We start from the raw sequence: 19,615 nt of genomic DNA, 5'->3' as shown, positions 1-19,615 counted from the left end.
CAAGCGTACTAACACACATACATGCAATGAAGAACAGCTTACACTAGAGCACACACTATACATGCGCCTATATATCTCATTAGTGTTAAAACAGGGAAAACTTAATAGTTTTGTTATCAAATGCTGAAGTTTATCCACTACTAACAAATACACTCTCTGGGTTGCAGGACAACAACTTCAAAAAGAAAGAGACTGGTATGACCAACCAGTGATGAAACAACAAATTTAGTGGTTAAGAGTCAAATTGTGAGGCGTTTTCTGCTGATTGAATCATACAAGTAATTACTGAAGGAAGGAAAATTCCTTTTTTTTGTGCCTTTAAACGTGATCTTATGAATTTTAACATGTACCTGTGTTGTCCTGTCAGCTTGGTGGGTTATGAGTTGATTATATTGTGAGGAAAAAAAAAAAGGGGGGGAGAGAAGGCTGACACAGGGCCTGGCCCGGTGTTTCTCCCCTCTCTGAATAACACAGCCAAAACAACATCATCTTCCTGTTCGTCTGTTTTTGTTTTGTTTTTGTTTTTTTCTCTTTATGTTTAATTACAGGCTGCTTTGCCGGCCCTGAAAGCCGACGCTGACCTGGACTCCTGCTCTCCCCTCTACCATCTCTAACCCTGACCAAATGCTGCAGCAGCTGGACCCATAACAACAATCTAAAAATGTCAACAGTGCTACAGGAAAGCGATCTCATGCAGCAGAGACGGAGAACGTTAAATCTAAGGCCCGTTTCACTACACGGGGGAGATTTCCAGACAGCTTCAGCTGACAGAGCTGTGACGAGATGCCCATTAAGCCCGAATGAAAAGTAAGGCCGAGCAAAAGAATGCTGACCTTGATAACTTTGCATTTAACACTGTGCAGGACAGTGATGGACCAACACGGATGATCGGGCAGCAGAAGAAAGGGCGTGCCAGAGACAGGAGGAGCAACTGAGGTCAAAAGGCACCTCAGAATGGACAAAACACAGAAGAAGAAAGGACTGCCCCAATTGGGGCCAAAACCAGGACAGACTGAACTTTGAGCAGCAGCAGCAGCAGCAATGGTCGCAACCGGACTGAAAAGGAGGAGGGCAGGACCCCAGGGCACGCTTCAGGCCGTGGTTTACTCAAAACACCAGAACAGGAAAGTGATAAACACACCAACATACACAAACATACATCTACACACACTGACTCAGAATGAAGAGAAACACACACCTGAACAGACGTGCACTTGTTGATTGAGTGAGAAATGACACACACACACATCAGACAATGTACACTCATCAAACATGACTGATGCCCTGAACGCCTTGAGACAGATCCAGCAGGCCCAAAATCAGGACTATGTAAATAATACAAGTGACTGCTAAAAAGACTACTACTGCCTTTTCACTGTGCAATACTTTTTGTTAAAAACCAACGGTGCAATAGACTTCAATACTTGAAATACTTGAAATACTTGCAATTCCTTTGTATTCTTATTCTTATTTATTCTATTTATCCCTTTTTGTATTTTTACTTTTATTTTGTGTCTTTGTAACATGTATCCTGCCATGTCTAAAACTCATGATTAACCGTATAATTGTTTCCACTGTTGCTGCATACATAGCTGTGACAAATGATGATGATGATGACTCCGACCTGTTGGAACATGAAGACTTTGTGTGATTAATGATGATGTGACAGAAAATGTACAACAAGATGTTACATACTGATATCTCACTTCAAAGTTATACTGACAACAGGAGGGAATGTCAATAGAAAATTGTACTTAGTAGTCAGTATAAGCTTTTAATGATATAAGTTTGCATATGATAGAATACTGTATGTTGACCTTTTGATGACTTAGACTGTTGTCCACTACAAGACTGTTTTATAAATTCTTTCTCACAGCGATAATAGCTGAACAAGCAGGAAGAGGAGAGCTGGATACTTTTATCTGCGCTCCCTAACAAGAAGAGAGGCCGCGTCTTTCTGTATCCCACAACACACATGCATACACCTAAACCACTCTTATCTTCACTCCCTACGCACTAACTTTCCTCTGCCTATGAATAGACGTATTCACTGTTGTATTATTTTTGCATATAAATAAAGACAAGTGCAAGAACAGAGCGCGCATCACAGGGCCCCCACTCTGGTGTGAGCGTTCTGTGACCGCCCTTGTATACAAGTGAAAAACACAGCGTCAGTGTGTGTTTCTACCCTTAGACTCTTAGCTGAAGAAGTGTCTTTAGAATAAATCTCTTGACACATGCATACAAGGCTTCACTCCTCTCCCACATTGGACAATAGGACCACATCTCTATACTTCACTCACCCCAGTCTACAGACCCATCAACAAACCGATCAGATCAGCCTTGTGAGAGGTGAGAACATGGCCAGAGGGGGTAGTCTTTTAGGCAGGACGCAGTAGACTTCTTTTGCACTGTGATGATTTGCCTTTTTCTCACTCTATTCTAACTCTCTCCATGTTCTTCTTCCTGCACAGACTGGAATATGTTTAGAGAAGCTGCTACAAATACAGATACCTTTGACCTTGATGAGTCCACAACCTCAGCTACATCAGCAAGTGCAATGAGGATGTCACTGTGTGCAAGATCGTCATCACCCATGCAAAACACAAACTCTGGTTTTCTGCAAAACTACGCAACCTGATGAAAATCAAAGACTTTGCCATTAAGTCCAACAATAGGGACACCTATACTACAGCCAAAGCAGACCTATCATCAGAAAAGATCAACACACATTTCACAAGTTCAAAGGACACTAGGTGCATTTGGCAGGGTATTCAAACAATCACGGGCTACATGACAACACCTGCGGCATGCAGCAGTGATCCCTCCTTGCCAGATAAACTGAATGGCATCTTTGCACATTTTGAGGCAGAGAACAAAGAGCCAGTGTTGAGACAACGTCGGTCTCTGCGATTCTTTTGGTCCTGGTAGAGATCACGCTGAGATGTTTCCATGTTTTACACAATCCTTTTATTTCCCATTATTCTTACAGATGCATCTGGAGATCAGCACACTGCATTCCCATGCAGTCCTATGCTAAAGGCTGATCTCAAGAACTCCACACAACAGTTACAGTTATAACCTCTGGTCTCCTCCCTCCTACAGTAAACACCCCCACAATGGAAATACACTAGTACAGTGGCCAAGCGTGCTGACACCCTGACCCCCATCTCCTTTTAAGGTAGTGTCCGTTTGCCCTTTGTCTGCCCCTCACCCTCAGTAACTCTAGCTTCCTGGCCTGGGAGTGGGGGTTGATTGTTCCTGCCCTGCACCCCAGTTCTTTGTTCCCATTCCAGGCCTTCTTACACCCATTAACGGCCATATTGTAATATTACAATCAATCCCAAACTATATTCTCTTTAACTCTGATGTATATTATGGAATCTATTCTCAACACCAGCAAGGAAGATGCCCGCCTCCCCCAACAACCAAGTACTCTGTCTGTCCACAGCATACATCAGGAAGACACTTCACAGGGTAAATCCACAAAAGGCTGAAGGACCTGACAATATCCCTGTGCTGACCAGCTTGCAGGCATCTTCACGGACATCTTAAATACATCACTGAGCTCACCTGCATGCCTCAAAATCACAAAAATCATCCCAGTCCCAAAGAAGTCTACTGTGCCTCAATGACTATCGGCCGGTGGCACGTATGCCCATGATTACAAAGTGCTTTGAGAGGCTGGTATTGAGGCACATGAAAACTCAGCTTCCACAGAATCTGGACCCGCTACTATTTGTTTACCGCCCAAACTGCCCGAAAAATGATGCCATCTCATCTGCTCTTTACCGTTCTCTCTCCCATCTCGACAAAAATGGTAAATGGCCTGTATTTGTATAGCGCTTTACTTAGTCCATAGGGACCCTTATGTCAAAATGCTGTTTATTGACTTCAGCTCAGCATTTAACACAGTCATTTCTCAGAAGCTGGTAAAGAAGTTGGACCTATTGGGAATAAACACCACCTTCTGCAATTGGATCTTGGACTTCATAACTGACAGGCCTCAGTCTGTCATCATAGGAAACAACACTTCCAAAGTCCTCAGACAGAGCACAGGCCCAGCGCAGGGCTGTGTGTTTAGTCTACTGCTGTCCACCCTGCATGACTGTACTACACAATACAGCCCAAATCACATCATCAAGTTTGCAGATGACACAACAGTGGTGGGTCTCATTACCAACAACGATGAGTCTAGACACAAAGAGGAGGTACAACCTGGTGGACTGGTGCCAGAACAACAACCTGTCTCTAAATGTTCAGAAGACTAAAGAGATGTGTGAAGGACAATTTCCACCAGACACTGCAAAAGCTTTTTACCCCAAGCAGTCAGAGCCCTCAGCTCACTACCACCAAAGGACTGATAAACATAAACACTTTACAAATGACTCAATAATAACAAGACAAACTGTCACAAATGCACTATAAACTATACCTTGGAACAATATGTTTATTTCCACACCTCAGTCACATGATTACTGAACACATTATGTTATATTTGCACATTTTACATCGTGCACATGTCTTCATCTTGTCTTGTCCACAATATCCTGACCATAACTTGAACCTGGTATTCAATATCAATTGCACAACATCTCACTTTACTGTAATTGCACATGATCATTTGTAATGTCTCCTTTCCTGTTTTGTATTTTGTACATAGATAGCATTAGTACATGTATATTGTTGTATTGATAAGATAAGATAGGATAAGATAAGATAAGATAAGACAGATCTTTATTGTCACTGTTACCAGAACAATGAAACACAGTTTGGCATCTCTCTGGTGGCAGCATTTAAGTTTTAAATTCAGATTCTTAGGGTAAGAGAATAAGATAAAATAAAGATTTAAAAATGTTTAAGAGGTACCTACACAGGGACTGTATGTAATGCACAATAACAAGAGTAAAGTGAGTGTCCAGGCTGCGAGGGGTCCTTGATGAAGATACTGGCTTTCCGCTGAAGTCTACCGGTATAAATGTCTCTGGGGGGAGTTAGTGAAGTGCCAATCCTCCGCTTTACCGCCCTTACTACCCACTGCACTTTCCTCTTGTCCTCCACAGTACAGCAGTTGAACCAGAGTGTACATCAGTAGGTCAGAAGGCTCTCGATGTTGGAGCAGTAGAAGTTAATTAGCAGTCTGCTGGGTATTTGGGCCTGATGCAGCTTCCTGAGGAAGTACATCCTTTGTTGTGCTTTGTCGTCAGCAAATTTTATAATGCTGTTACTGGTGTGAATTGGAGAACAGTCATGGGCAAAAAGTGAGTATAAGAGGGTACTACAGACTGTAGCAGTGAGAGGTTGAGCATGGTGTTGAAAACCTCTGCTAGTTGGTCTACACATCCTTCAAGAACTGTTCCTGCTACTCCTCAGGACCAGCTGCTTTCCTCGCGTTGACTCTGCGCAGTGTGGCTCTGACCTGATGCTGCTCCAGCTGGATGGGGGCATCGTCTCTCTCTGAAACAGCAGGAAGGGTGATGGTGTCCCTGTTTTGTTGGTCAAAGTGGGCGAAGAACTGGTTTAGGGTGGCAGTTGAGGTGATGTCTGGAGAGTTTGTTTGTATGTGAATGTCTTTGTAGCCAGTGAGTGTCTTGATCCCCTACCACATGTTTCTGGAGTTGTTTGTGTGAAAATGTTCATCAATGCCCTGTTTGTATTTCCACTTGGGTTTTTGTTAGGCCTTTGAGCAGAGATTGGCGTGCCTCTTTGTAGACTTGTTGGTCTCCTGATTTGAAGGCATTGTCATGTGCTCTTAGTAGACTTCGCACCTCGCTATTGAGCCATGGCTTCTGGTTCAGAAACACTTTAACAGTCTTTGTTGTTGTTACACTCTCAGTACAAAGGTTGATGTATGAGAGTACGGCAGATGTGTGGCCCTCCAAGTCTGTTCCTTCTGCAAATATACTCCAGACCGTGTTGTCAGAACAGTCCTGTAGGGCTGTGGTGGCTTCTGTGGTCCACACTTGTACTGTTTTTTCAGATGGTTTTTGTCCTTGAATTGAGGTTTATAAGCAGGGATAAGGGACCAAGAGAGAGATGATCAGAGAATGTGAGATGAGGAAGGGGGGTTGCTGTGTCAGCATCTGGAATGTTGGTAGAGACCTGGCCCATTGTGTTATTTCCTTTGTCAGGAAACTCAAGTTTTTAAATAATCCAGGCAGGACAGATTTCAGGTTTGCATGGTTGAAATCTCCTCCCATGATCACAGAAAAGTCTGGGTGCATTGATAGCTGTTTATTGATGGAATGCTGGAGTAGCTCCATGGCTAGCTTAGCATTATGTTGCAGCGGCACATAAACCACTATTATTGTAACCGCCGTGACCTCTCTTAGCAAATAGAAAGGTCTACATTGTACAATCATATACTCTATGTCCGGGCAACAGTAGGCGACTTTAACTGTGGTGTTGGTACACCAGTTATTGTTCACGCAAATTAGCAGACCTCCTCCTTCAATTCAAGATCTTGAATTGAATTGAAATTTTTGACCAGGATATGTCCTTCAATGCACATATTAAACAAATATGTAAGACTGCTTTCTTCTATTTGCGCAACATCTCTAAAGTTAGAAATATCCTGTCTCAGAGTGATGCTGAAAAACTAGTTCACGCATTTATTACTTCCAGGCTGGACTACTGTAATTCTTTATTATCAGGATGTCCTAAAAACTCGCTGAAAAGCCTTCAGCTAATCCAAAATGCTGCAGCAAGAGTACTGACAGGGACTAGAAAGAGAGAGCATATTTCTCCTGTTTTGGCTTCCCTTCATTGGCTTCCTGTTAAATCCAGAATGGAATTCGAAATCCTGCTCCTCACATACAAGGTCTTAAATAATCAGGCCCCATCTTATCTTAATGACCTTGTAGTACCATATCACCCTATTAGAGCACTTCGCTCTCGCTCTGCAGGCTTACTTGTTGTTCCTAGAGTATTTAAAAGTAGAATGGGAGGGAGAGCCTTCAGTTTTCAGGCCCCTCTTCTGTGGAACCAGCTTCCAGTTTGGATTCGGGAGACAGACACTATCTCTACTTTTAAGATTAGGCTTAAAACTTTCCTTTTTAATAAAGCATATAATTAGGGCTGGATCAGGTGACCCTGAATTATCCCTTAGTTATGCTGCAATAGGTGTAGGCTGCTGGGGGATTCCCATGATGCACTGACTTTTTCCTTTTCAGTCACCTTTCTCACTCAGTATGTGTTAACAGACCTCTCTGCACTGAGGCTACGTCCACACCCGGATAGATTTGAAAACTGGGTTCAAGTCTGAAAACGCTCCGCGTCCAAAGTAGCATTTTCAGTCATTTTCAGAGTTGTGCGTCCACGTTGAAACGGCCAAAAACGCTTACGTTCAAGTCCTGCGCATGTGCAAAAGCGAGTGAGCTTTAAAGAGTTTGAAGAAAATCTGGAGCATGTACAAACTGATATTAATCTTTTTTAGGGCTGTCAAAATTGAGAGCAATCAAAACAGCTGCTGTATAATGCACTCCGCTATCTTTGTTTAATTGGTCACATGACTGCATCACATGACTAAAATGCATAATCATTTTTAGAAAGTCTACGTTTTTGAGTGTCCACACTGCGATGGGACAGCTCCGTTTTGAAATGTATGCGTTTTCGAGAGCGTTTTCAAAATGCTGCCTTTTTCCTTGGGGAAAACGCTGTCTCAGTGTGGACGGGAGGCCGAAACAGAGAGAAAACGATGCATTTTCAAACAAAAGCGCATTAGTGTGGACATAGCCTGAATCATATTTATTAACCCCTGGCTCTCTTCCATAGCATGTCTTTTGTCCTGTTTTCCTTCTCTCTCCCTAACTATTTGCGGCAGATGGCCACCCCTTCCTGAGCCTGGTTCTGCTGGAGTTTTCTTCCTGTTAAAAGGACGTTTTTCCTTCACACTGTCGCCAAAGTGCTTGCTCATATGGGGTCATACGATTGTTGGGTTTTTATCAGGATGTATGATAGTAGGGTCTGCCTTACAATATAAAGCCCCTTGAGATGACTGTTGTTGTGGTTTGGCGCTGTATAAATAAAATTGAATTGAATTGAATAAATATTGTGTAGCATAGAGATATTCAATATTCAATAAAACCTAATGTTTTTAAGTTTTTCTTTTCGCTTGTTATTTTAGTTATATTTAGTTGTTTGAAACAAAACTATTCTATTTTACTCTAAATAGTAAGAGTAAAAATCTGTATAAATAGCTTTCACAGGTTATGCCAGCCTTTAAAAGTAACAGACCTAGGGGCCTATTGTTTAGGCCACTAAACTAAACTAGAGATGGCACGATACCACTCTTTAATGTCCGATACCGATTCCGATGTCATAAATTTGGATATCTACCGATACCGATATAATTTCAATATAGCGTATTTTGTAATCAATAAAACTGTTTTTATAAATATCTTTCTGCATTTTGTATAAGTTCATACTCAAATTTTAAAAAACAAGAGACTGAAGCTACTCTGTTATACCTGTATGCATACAATGCACTCCACCCAAAATATTTTATAGTTCAGAAACACTGATCAATCTAATAAATTTAAACCTACACTATCCTCCCTATTCTGGTATTTGAAAGAGTACTTACCTACCTAACTAATAGGGACTGCACAGATGGTACCTTCCCAAAGGAAAAAGTGCTATAGCTTACTAGGGTGTATATTAGACTTATTAGTTACTATATACAATAATGGATTTCTATACATTTAATCAGATGACCACTTTTTCTCTGATATTATTGTGACCAATGGCCATAACCCTCGATTGCTATTTAAAATCTTTAATTCAGTGGTTAATCCCTGCCCTGATATGCCGATGGTCCCATCCTCAGCTCTCTGTGAACAATTTCTAAAATACTTTACTGATAAAATTCTATCTCTCAAATCCTCACTCCCCCCAGTGGTGAGCCTTGCTCTCACTGGAGAATGTGCTTCAACTTTTCATCAGTTTGAGCCAGTGTCACTCTGTACACTTAAGCAAATTATCAAGCAACTGAAAATTACTACTTCTGCATAGGAAGCTCTTCCGCCTCGCATTGTGAAGGACGGCTTTGATGTAATTGGGCCCAGTATTCTGTTTTTAATGAACTTATCATTGTCTTCTGGCTATGTTCCTTCTGGGGTTTTTTTTGGTTTGTTTTTTTTTTGGGGTTTTTTTTGGTTTTTTTGTCTGTCCCATTTGGTTCTTTAGCTGTCAGAATTGTTGTCTGAAGACCAACAAGGATACCCAATGGATTTACTTTGCCAAATAGATCATCACGGCCTTGCCGTATTGGTCCATTTGATCTACCTTTGTTGTTATTATTTATTTTATGTTATTTTCAGTTGTTACAGACGGGACAAACATGTCTGAGGGATAAGAAAGGGAGAAAGAAAGATGAAGGAAAAGAAAAACAGGAGGGAAGAGGGACAGTGAGAAAGGGCACTTAAAAAGAGAAAGAAGAGAAAAAAATCTCCTGGATCACCTGTTGAGAGAAAAAGAAGAGAAAACAAGCAAAAAAAAACAACAGAGCAACATACTAAACACAACACCATCACGTTAATCTAGCTAAGTGTATACAGCAGTAAATACTAAATATTGAATGTTGTTGTGTAGCAAGCAGGACCGACAGCGCACAATGTGCTTGGAAATAGCAGCCAATACAGGTGTAGTTTATGTCTATGAACAGTGAACACCCGTGTGCACACCTGTGTGGATCAGCGCGCTTGTATTCAAAAGGTTTCCCCATGTAACGGTCTGCTAGAGGGTGTAGAGGGCCACAGCCCTGTCCCCCAGGGCATGAAGCAGGCATGGAGGAGATCCAGGCTCCAGACATCCAGAGGCCCCAGAGTGCGAGAGCCCAAGGAGGACCACCGGAGGGGCATCCGTGCCACCCTCCTGGGAAGAGCTGAGGAGAGCCCCAGATGAGGGTCACCCAGTAGCCACGGAGCAGAAGCCAGAGGGGGCTGCAGTGGCATGCCCGCCGGCTCTGCCGGCAGCCAGCTGTGCCAGAGTGAACCGAGCCGCAGGCCCAGAAGCCGGAGGCCCGAGGGCCCCCTTTGTCCCGGAAGAGGTCTGACCGGGCAACAGGCACCAGGCCCAGCCAAGTAGTCACCAGGAGTGAGCTGGTACATACCTGAGCGCCCAGTTCCGGACACCAAGAACCACCAACGCACCGACCCCTGAGGGCATCAGTTACCGGCAGGGAGTGTTCCCTCTGTTTTTAAACATGCTATAGTGCAACCTGCTCTTAAAAAATGCTGTCTTGATCATTGTGATTTCGTTAATTATAGGCCGATATCCAAACTTCGTTCCTCTCCAAAATCCTAGAGAAGATAGTTCTCTCACAACTCCAGACTTAACTGGATGCCCATGACATCTGTGATAAATTTCAATCTGGTTTTAAACCATGCCACAGCACTGAAACAGCTTTGCTGAGAGTCATTAATGATCTTCTCTTAATTACTGATTCAGGGCATTCTTCTGTATTAGTCTTATTGGATTTGTCTTCAGCTTTTGATATGGTTAACCATAATATTTTATTAACGAGGTTAGAATGCACTGTGGGCATTAGGGGTGAAGCCCTTAACTGGTTCAAATCATAAGTTTTGAACAGGTCCTTCTCCGTTACCTTGGGTACTTATTCTTCTTCAACTGCATCCTTGTGCTGTGGTGTGCCCCAAAGCTCTGTGCTTGGCCCAATGTTATTCTCATTATATATACTCCCCCTAGGCTTAATCTTTGAAAAATATAACATTTCTTATCACCTCTACGCCGATGATATACAAATATATTTTCAATTACATGATGACGACATTGCTCCTTCGTTGCACTGCTTCCTCGAGTGCATGAGAGAAGTCAGAGAATAGCTTTCGGGCAATTCCCTTATCCTGAATGAAATGAAAACGGAAATTGTGGTGTTTGGCAACCATATCCCTAGGGGCCTATTAGCTGATACCTTTGGTTCCTTTCCACTTCTTTCTCTGACTCAGTTAGTGACCTAGGTGTCCTGCTGGATAGCTCTTTCAAATTTAACAAACAAGTGTCTTCAGTAATCAAATCTAGCTTTTACCAACTGTGCCTTATTGCTAAGGCTAAGCACTATGTCCCTCATAAAGATCTTGTAAAGCTCATTCATGCTTTTGTGACTTCTAGATTGGATTACTGTAATTCTCTCTGCTTTGGTCTTCACTCCGCTCTCCTTCATAGACTCCAGCTTGTCCAGAATGCTGCGGCTCGCCTCCTGACTGGCACTAGAAAGCATGCCTCTATCACCCCTGTTCTTATTGATTTGCATTGGTTACCCATAAAATATCGCATTGAATTTAAAATATTGTTGCTCACCTTTAAAATTATAAATAATTTAGCTCCTCGGGTCTTCAGCCCAATAACTCTTGGCTCAGTCTAGATCTAGACTTAATTCTAGGGGTGACTGTGCTTTTGCCCTGGTTGCACCTAATCTGTGGAACAACCTTCCTATTACTATCCGTGCGTCAGACTCCATTTTATCTTTTAAATCCCGTTTAAAAACTCACTTATTCAACATAGCTTTTCCATCTAGTTAGTGTCCCTATTTTATATTTGGTTCAATTTTTTATTTATGTACTTTATCTTTTAGCTATATCTGTTCTTAGTAACTTTGTTCTTATATTCCCTTCTTTTGCCATATAATTAGTGCCCTCAACCTGATGACAGATATGGTACTTTGTTAATAGTCTTTTATTTAATCATGTCTCAATTTTCCTATTTTTATTGTAAAGCACTTTGGTGTACCGCTGGTCTTTTAAACGTGCTATACAAATAAAGTTGTATTGTATTGTATTGTATAACTTCCCTTCAACTCATTCGTGTCACCTAAAAGGTAAACCTGTTTCTCCATCATCTGCTCAGCTCTGATGATTTAGTAAGGACAAATCCTGGTTTCATCTTCATGTTTCCCTCTCACCACATATCCAAACGGATATCATGACCAGCAGCTTTTACAGCCGTGGCTCCAGCAAACAGCTGATACTAGAAAATAATATTAAATACATTCTAACAACAGCTTATCACGCTTAAACGTGCTGCTGTTGTTTATCTGCTGGTCTCCTCTTTCTAGCACAAAGTGGGCGGTAAACAAACAAGAAAGACGGAACTTGCGGCAGAAAAGCTGATCAGCTGATCATTGATCATTTTCATGTTTGAAGTAATAACAGGAGAGGAAGAGGGACTGAATGAGAGAAATAGATGCAACTGCGCAGCAAAGACAGAATAACTACAGCTTTGTGTCTATTTTTTAATTCTAGCTGAAGTACAGGACAAATCGCTTCCTTTTCACCTCAGTATGGAACTCCGATGGCCAGTTCAGCTGTGGCTCAATATATCAGTTGTTAAGCTTAACGTAGAAATACTATGCAAACATTCAGGGAAACTTACACACTTGCTTTACTTCTCTGGGATAGCTTTGAAATGATAGAGATGAAATGCTGCAGTTAGGAAGCATGTAGCGAGGCTCCAAATGCTCCAACAGACCGCGGACAGGTCTCGCAGACAACAGCCGCTCTATCACGTGACACATACTGCTCCGATGCGCCGAGCTGGGTTACGCCAAGTAGCGTGTTTTGTGAGGTGATTTTGTGATACTTCGGATCGGATCATATTTTTTATTTCTCTCCGATATCCGATCCAGTAATTTAGGTTAGTATCGGGCTGATACCGATACGTAATATCGGATCGGTCCATCTCTAAACTAAACCCACACATATTCCAAGAGCACTGATTTAGAGGGGAGCTGTTGCAGTGGATGTCGCTGGTAGTACCTGATAGGACTGGGCCTGCAAGGCTACTTAGGATCAGAGGTGGCAAAGTACCAACATTCACAACAAATCGGTTCAGTATAAATAGGTTCAAATCGGTTAGAGGTTTGAAGGCTTGCAGTGTGAAATAATAACTCCCCTCAAATTTGTAAAACCTAAAATAATTAGCCTTTTTTGAAAATGTAAGGAGTAGAAGGTATAGATGTTTGTTTAAAAATGTAGTAAAACTAAAGCGTTGTCAGGAAAAAAAAAACTATTCAAGTACGGATACCTGAAAATTATGCTTAAGTACAGTAACAAAGTATTTGTATTAAGTTAGTTCCCACCTATGCTCAGCACTACAGTTTTTTTTATCAGAGTAGGCAGGGTAGACATCCAGAGCATAGAATTGTTTGACTCACCTCACCCCTCGGCTCGACCTATGCTCTGCATTGCTTACTGGATAATACTCTTAGGATCAGAGATTGGGACTATTTTAACAGAGAACCAATTCAGATTTCCTGTACTAGAGTGCTGGTTCCACAGATCAACACTTGGTGCCAAATATGTTTGGATTCTGGTCCCTTTTGGCATCGCTGCGTGCTTATGGGCTTGAACAGATCATCTTTTAGCACCTGATAAGCCTGGAGTCAGAGACCTTTTAAGAAGGAAGACCCAAAAAGGTGGTGGAAATCAGCTACAGCCTAGAGAAGGTGTGTAGTGGCAGGATGTCAACCAGAATGTCAGGATGCAGCTGGCGCTGACAAGGCTGGCAGCCATAACCCAATTTTCCTCAGGATGAATAAAGTATTATCAATCAATCAATCAATCGATCAATTAATCAGCTAGGAAGACAAGAGGACTTCAGCCTGAGCAACAGATTGAGGCAACAAACCCAGGAGGTGTATTTGCCTACCCCACCAAGCTGCTGGTATAGTACGGGGTGGGAACAGCATGCCAAGGAAGAAATGAAAACCTCCTACATGTGTGGTAGCCAAACCAGCTGACAACTCATCCCTTGGGTGCTACAAGAGGCTTTCACAGGTCAGTGACTGGAGATGAGAAACACTGCAGCCAGAAGTGACACCCAGAAGGATGGCTTCTGTAGAAGTAGGACTCCTCTCAGGAAAAGGGGGTCCAGCTCAGCTTAAATGATAGGAGGTGAGATTCCTCTCATCATTTGAGGATTAGGAAAAAGAACACAGAAAGAAGTTTTAGAGGGTATCGCTACATCCTTCACAGAACCAATCCAGGGCAGGAATGGAGTTATTTAAAGTGTCAATGTGGAGACTGGGGCAGGTCAATACATGACACACTAGGCTTTGTGGTCAGCAAGTCAACACAGAGAGGCCATGGGGAAAAGCAGCAGCTCTAGATAGTAGATAGCTTTGTAGATAGCACTTTGGCCTTTGTAAGAGAAATCAAATAGAATGCTATGGAATTAGAAGCTCATTCAGTTAAGAAAACAAGTTGTGTTCACTGGGCATAATTATAGTTTGAGACAATCCTGTTCAGATTGAAAGAGGAGATTCAGGAATGTGTATGTCAGGAGTAACTGTGTTGGAACTGTTTTTTGGTGAGTTTAGCTAAGTCAGTTATCATGGCTAACTAGTCTTATAGCCATATTATTTATTCATATGTTAGCATTGCAGCCTCTAGTTGCCTTTGCAGATATATGAACTTGACTTTACATTATATTTGCTGTTGTTATATTTATTTTTAACCTTTTGCTTTTTTCTGCTTGAATACATGTAAATTTTAAATATGAGTTGTCCCTTTGCTTGTTTTTGAAGGTGAGTTACTTCAGTCCAATGTAATTAGTACGATAAATATGACTACTACATATGTGCATCTAAAAATATAACCCTAGATGCACCAATTGATGTACACTTGTAAAAAGTTAGAAATACTGAAGGAATAGCTGTAACAAAAATAGTGATGTAGCAGTATTTGAAGTTTTTTTTTTTCTTTATGGACATTATATTTGGTATTTAATGCTGGGGTTTTAATATTCTATGGAAATGCCCACATATTTGTGATTGTCTTTGATGATGTAGAGGCATCTTAACCTGATTATCCAACTACTCAGCTTTCTTTCAATTTGAAACCCCCTCCAACAAACTCTGGTATAGACCGTGGTCCTACCTATATTTCAGTAGTATAGTCCTCACTTTGGATGTAATACTTAAGTAGTAACTGGCTGAATCAACCATGAATTAAAATATGAAATAAGCTCTATTAACAAATAATGAGCTCATATTTTAATAATTTTATTGATAAATGTGTATCTAAATAGTTTTGTTAGTTGTGTACTTATACTTTCTAAAGACCTTGATGTACCTGCAGCTGCATGACATTTCTCCCATGAGTATCAACTCAGTCAAAAGTCACTCAACAATCATATCAAGGCTGAACAAATGTCCCATAATAGAATAATTAATACATTTTCTACCACCCATCAACATATTAAATAACTTGAAATTGAAATATAGTAATTTTGTATTTATTACATTATGAAATATATTCTTATACTTACCAGTAACCTTAACAGGATTCAAGCTCTCACCGACTAGCCCTCCTTGATTTAATTTTCTCCTTGCTTGATGCTCACTCAGAATGCCACTTGTTGGTTCTTTGTAAATATCCAAACTGAGATAATCTCCATTGTTCTCCTTCACTATGCTGCCCATGGTTGATAACAGCTGCTGTTGTAGAAGGTTCTCGTCCCACAACAATTTGGCTCTACATTTTTCAACAGTGTCTCTTAACAGTAGGTTTTGCTGAAAGGTCTTTGTTGAATGTGATTTTTCTGCTTGGAGTTTTATAACTGCTAGTGAATGTTTAAATTCTTGATCACAGAAATTTTCAAAAAATGATTCCAGCTTCTTTTTATGCTCCTCTGTAAAGTTTTCAGGCTTTAGAACCAGCAGGAACACATGCGGTCCAGGAAAAGAGAATTCTATAAAATTTTCTACTTGTTCTTTTTGGGTCATGTTAGGATGAAGGAGATCTGGACTGTTAACAAGAACTATTTCTGTCTCATTAAACTTTCTTTTGAATCTCACAAAGAAGTTGAGTTCTTCTTCAGTGGAAAATATGGTCTCTCCTAGTAGTAAGTTCCCCAGCAAACTCTTGTCAGACCAGCTGCTCCCCAGCAAAACAACTCTCAGCTCAGGCACTGAAAAGACATTTTGTTAACATTAACATTGTAATAACACTAAAATAACTTAATCTGGCTCCAGACTGAAGCTCAAGACTGTTAAAGTTTTTTGCCGTCCAAAATAACGTTAAAAATTTAAAAAATAACTAAAGGTACACTTTAAAAAACAAACCAGATCTCAGTAGAAAAAAAAGATAATGCTTGGTATCTATATCAATATGGACTGGATAATGCTGGGAATGAAAAGATGCCATATCTTTTGATGGAAATAAAAATGGTTAACACCAGTGTCCTGTTGGAGATAACTTGTAGCTCTTGCAGTCCTGATCCTGCTCCTTCTGGCACAAAGGAGCAGATACTGGTGATATTGAATTGTGAAATAGATGGAGGGAACAAATGTCAGTGTCGTCCAACTGTAAAATCATTCCTGTTTTGGGGGGGTTGTCTCATTGTTTCCCATCTAGTGCAACAGTTGTTAATTTAATTAAAAAAACAAAGCAGCTAAAACTGATCAACAACCCATCTGCTACTTAACTGACTAGATCAATACTATACTTTGATTAAACAGTGTCATATATAAAAAGTGTGATATATTTATTTATTTTTATTTATTTTGAGCAGTGTAGAGATGCCTTTTAATAGGAATTAACCCCACTTGACTACCTAGACAGCAAATCAAAGTGAAATGACAATCATTACAACACAGTTAAATGGGTGTCCAGCCTGAAAGAAGTCAACCTGTAGATGTCATCATTAAAATTATAAATCATCAAAGCACAAAATTAAACAATAATTTTTGCACCTTTCAAAAATACCAATTAACCTCCTAAGACCCGAACTCTTCCACAGCATGCATTTTTAATTTCTCTTTGATATTTGGGCATATTGGGGCCCGATAAATGTAAAAACAAAGAATTACCAGATTTTTTTTTTTTTACCTTATTTTTGTTTTTAAGAAAAATCAGAGCCACATATGAGGATATTCATTTAAAATTTTGATAGAACAGTAGCAGTATAATGTCCTCGTAAATGGATATCAAGCCCTTGAAGAGCAAAATTGAGTATTTTGGTCTAAATAACCCAAAATGTGATGTCCACATATGTGGACGGCAGGTCCTAGGAGGTTAAAAACAAAGTAAAAACGAATTGGAGTATCATGCCACAGTATGACCTCACCCTGTTTCACAGACTCAGTTACACCATCAGCTGGAGTTGCTTGACTCTTTTTCTGTTACTTAAATGAGGACCATGTGGCTTATGTTTTGTAATACTGTATATTTTTATTAAAGCTGAAACAGGCTACTTCAGTTGTGACTGTTTGGTCTAACAGAGTGATTTTTATATTAAGGTGTATTATCTTCTCTTTTTGGCAGTTACAGACACCTTAAGAAAGCCAGACTGCTTTCAGAACTAGATTATAGATGAGCCCTGTATGCAGAAACTTGTTTCTGAGAAGCACTGACTTTCTTAAATCTTACATCTATAAACTAAGTCAAGCATTTAAGGTTGTTGCATTGGCACACAATCCCAACATAACTTTTAAGATCGCCCCCCCCTTAAGTGCAGTGGGGGTGGAGATTATTTTGTATGTCAAAACTCCATTGTGCTATTTTGATCTCCAACTTCCAACTTTTGTTTAATTAGGCTATCTCTACTACTGATGCCCCAGTTTCATTATTCAAAAATAAATAAATCTTAACCTGGTTTAACTTTTTAAAATGTAAATCCTTAAAACAAAGCTAATAAACGATAATCAAAAACTAAAGAGATGTGCACCTAGATTTCTTAGTGCCTTTGCACAGCCATAATTCTACGTTATCAATGATAATAAAGTTAATAAAAAGGTCAGTGATGAGGGACAATCAAACAAGAAATAGGCAAGACTCACACAAAGGAGTGTACAGTAAAGTCCAGTTAATGAGTTAGCAAATGTGTCAGAGATAGAGTTTTTTGTGTCACAAAAGTGACTCTTGTTTTAATGTGTAATAGAGACAAAGGATTCCATTCCATTACCCGGATTTTAGTGTTTTATTAGTTATAAAGGATAAAATAAAATATATTTATGATTTTGGGATTTCCTTTTTGGGTTTTTAATGTTTATTAAGTTTTGACATTTTGGGTAGTATTATTTAGCTGTCAATTTATAAAAGCTGAAGAAACTGAGGGGGGCAGGTCATGTTAACTGTCCTAAAAAGAAAACTTCAGTCAGAACTGTTCACAACCTATATTTTGTGTAAACCTCCAATCTGTGTTGTATAAGAAAAAGGAGTAGGTGTTTATTAGTGATAGCATGCACTGTGCTGATTATAAAATACATCTAATATTTTAAAGATTCAAAGAGATTATAGAATTTATTTATTTTTACATTATCGTGATTTAAATGAAATGCAGTTTGTAGATAAACAGTCAAGAAAAGGTCTATAAAATGGCAAATTTTATAAATAAATAAAAGTAATAGATGAAGCCTAGCTGTGAGTTTGTTGGTGTTCGCTATAAATATTCAAGTTTTGCTTTGAACTTAATGGACTAGGTTTAAGTTATATGAACAATTTCTTTTTTAAAAAAATGGGCAGACTGATAAAGTCTTACTTAACTTACCTGGAACTGCAGTCTCCATAATGTTAAAATGTTAATAAACATCAGAGGCTTATTCATCTGTTGAGGAGAATTAAAACAATAAAAAAAAGTTAAGATACTGTCTGTTACACGTAATACTTTTTAGTGTTTCTTTATTGGAGCATACAATAGAGTGTGGTAAGTTCTCTCCTCGAATGCGGTGCAAATACTGGCTGAAACGATTGATCTCCTGATCAATCGAATTATCAACAGACTTAAAGACCGAATTCGTGTTGCGCCGTCATGCGGGAAAGAGTGAAAGTGAAAGCATTAACTGGGGGTGGAGTTAAGAGCAACCAATATTTCAGTGTCACTCATTTAACGATCCCGTTAAATAATCTCCACCCCCACCGCACTTAACGTGGGGGTGGAGATTATTTTAAGGGGACCGTTAAATATTAAATGTCAAAATTCTTTTGTGTTGTTTTGATCTCCAACTACCCCCCCCCCCAAATAGGCTATCTGTATTACTGATGCGTCATTATTTAAAAAGACCCCATCTTAACCCGGTTTAACTGTTTATTTACTAGGGTAGGGTACTGTCCTTTATACCTAATACTTGTAAGTGCTTCTTTATTGAATCCTCTGATCTCTTATGAACATTTTAAGCTCACAATACTGGGGAAAAAAACAAACGAAAAAAAGAACGAGTGACACTGAAATATTAACAGAAAATTTACTTACCTGAGTTTGACCGATGATGGGATTTAATGGGATTTTCACAGATTTCAGAGGGGTCAATGATCCATTCTCCTGATCAATCGAATTATCAACAGACTTAAAGACCGAATTCGTGTTGCGCCGTCACACGGGGAAGAGTGAAAGTGAAAGGGTGCGGTGGGGGTGGGGATTATGGTGGAGAACATGATCCTAAGATGGCAGAATCATCGCTGCTATTAAATATTACCGATCAAAAATATAGCTTAAGACTACGAAAAACTTTTGTCAGAGACGCAAGGCTTATATATTTATTAACATTTAGAAAAATATATACTAACAGCTTACAGCTAGAAACCTCAACGATTTGATTTAAGTTCTCTCCTCAAATATGCTGGAAATACTGGCTGAAATGACACGTTCTCATTCCTAA

The 19,615-nt window shown here is 40.0% G+C and overlaps 1 protein-coding gene across 2 annotated transcripts in view; it reads right to left on the bottom strand.

Moving 5' to 3' along the window:
* Positions 1 to 19,351, bottom strand: part of LOC100691491 (GTPase IMAP family member 7) — a 44,009-nt gene extending 24,658 nt beyond the window's left edge. For both annotated transcript variants that reach the window (XM_025903300.1, XM_005462271.2), the window contains exons 1-3: positions 19,210 to 19,351; positions 18,508 to 18,564; positions 15,286 to 15,927 (exon numbers count right to left, since the gene is read on the bottom strand). In XM_025903300.1, coding sequence (XP_025759085.1) covers positions 15,286 to 15,927; positions 18,508 to 18,526 — 661 coding nt within the window. In that variant the 5' untranslated portion in view covers positions 18,527 to 18,564; positions 19,210 to 19,351. The remainder of the gene's footprint in view (positions 1 to 15,285; positions 15,928 to 18,507; positions 18,565 to 19,209) is intronic.
* Positions 19,352 to 19,615: the final 264 nt, after the last annotated feature.

This window comes from Oreochromis niloticus, linkage group LG3, assembly GCF_001858045.2.
Source record: "Oreochromis niloticus isolate F11D_XX linkage group LG3, O_niloticus_UMD_NMBU, whole genome shotgun sequence".
In the NCBI taxonomy this organism is placed as follows: domain Eukaryota; kingdom Metazoa; phylum Chordata; class Actinopteri; order Cichliformes; family Cichlidae; genus Oreochromis; species Oreochromis niloticus.
The sequence above is the reverse complement of the archived record's forward strand: the minus strand, read 5'-3'. Positions and strand labels throughout refer to the sequence as shown.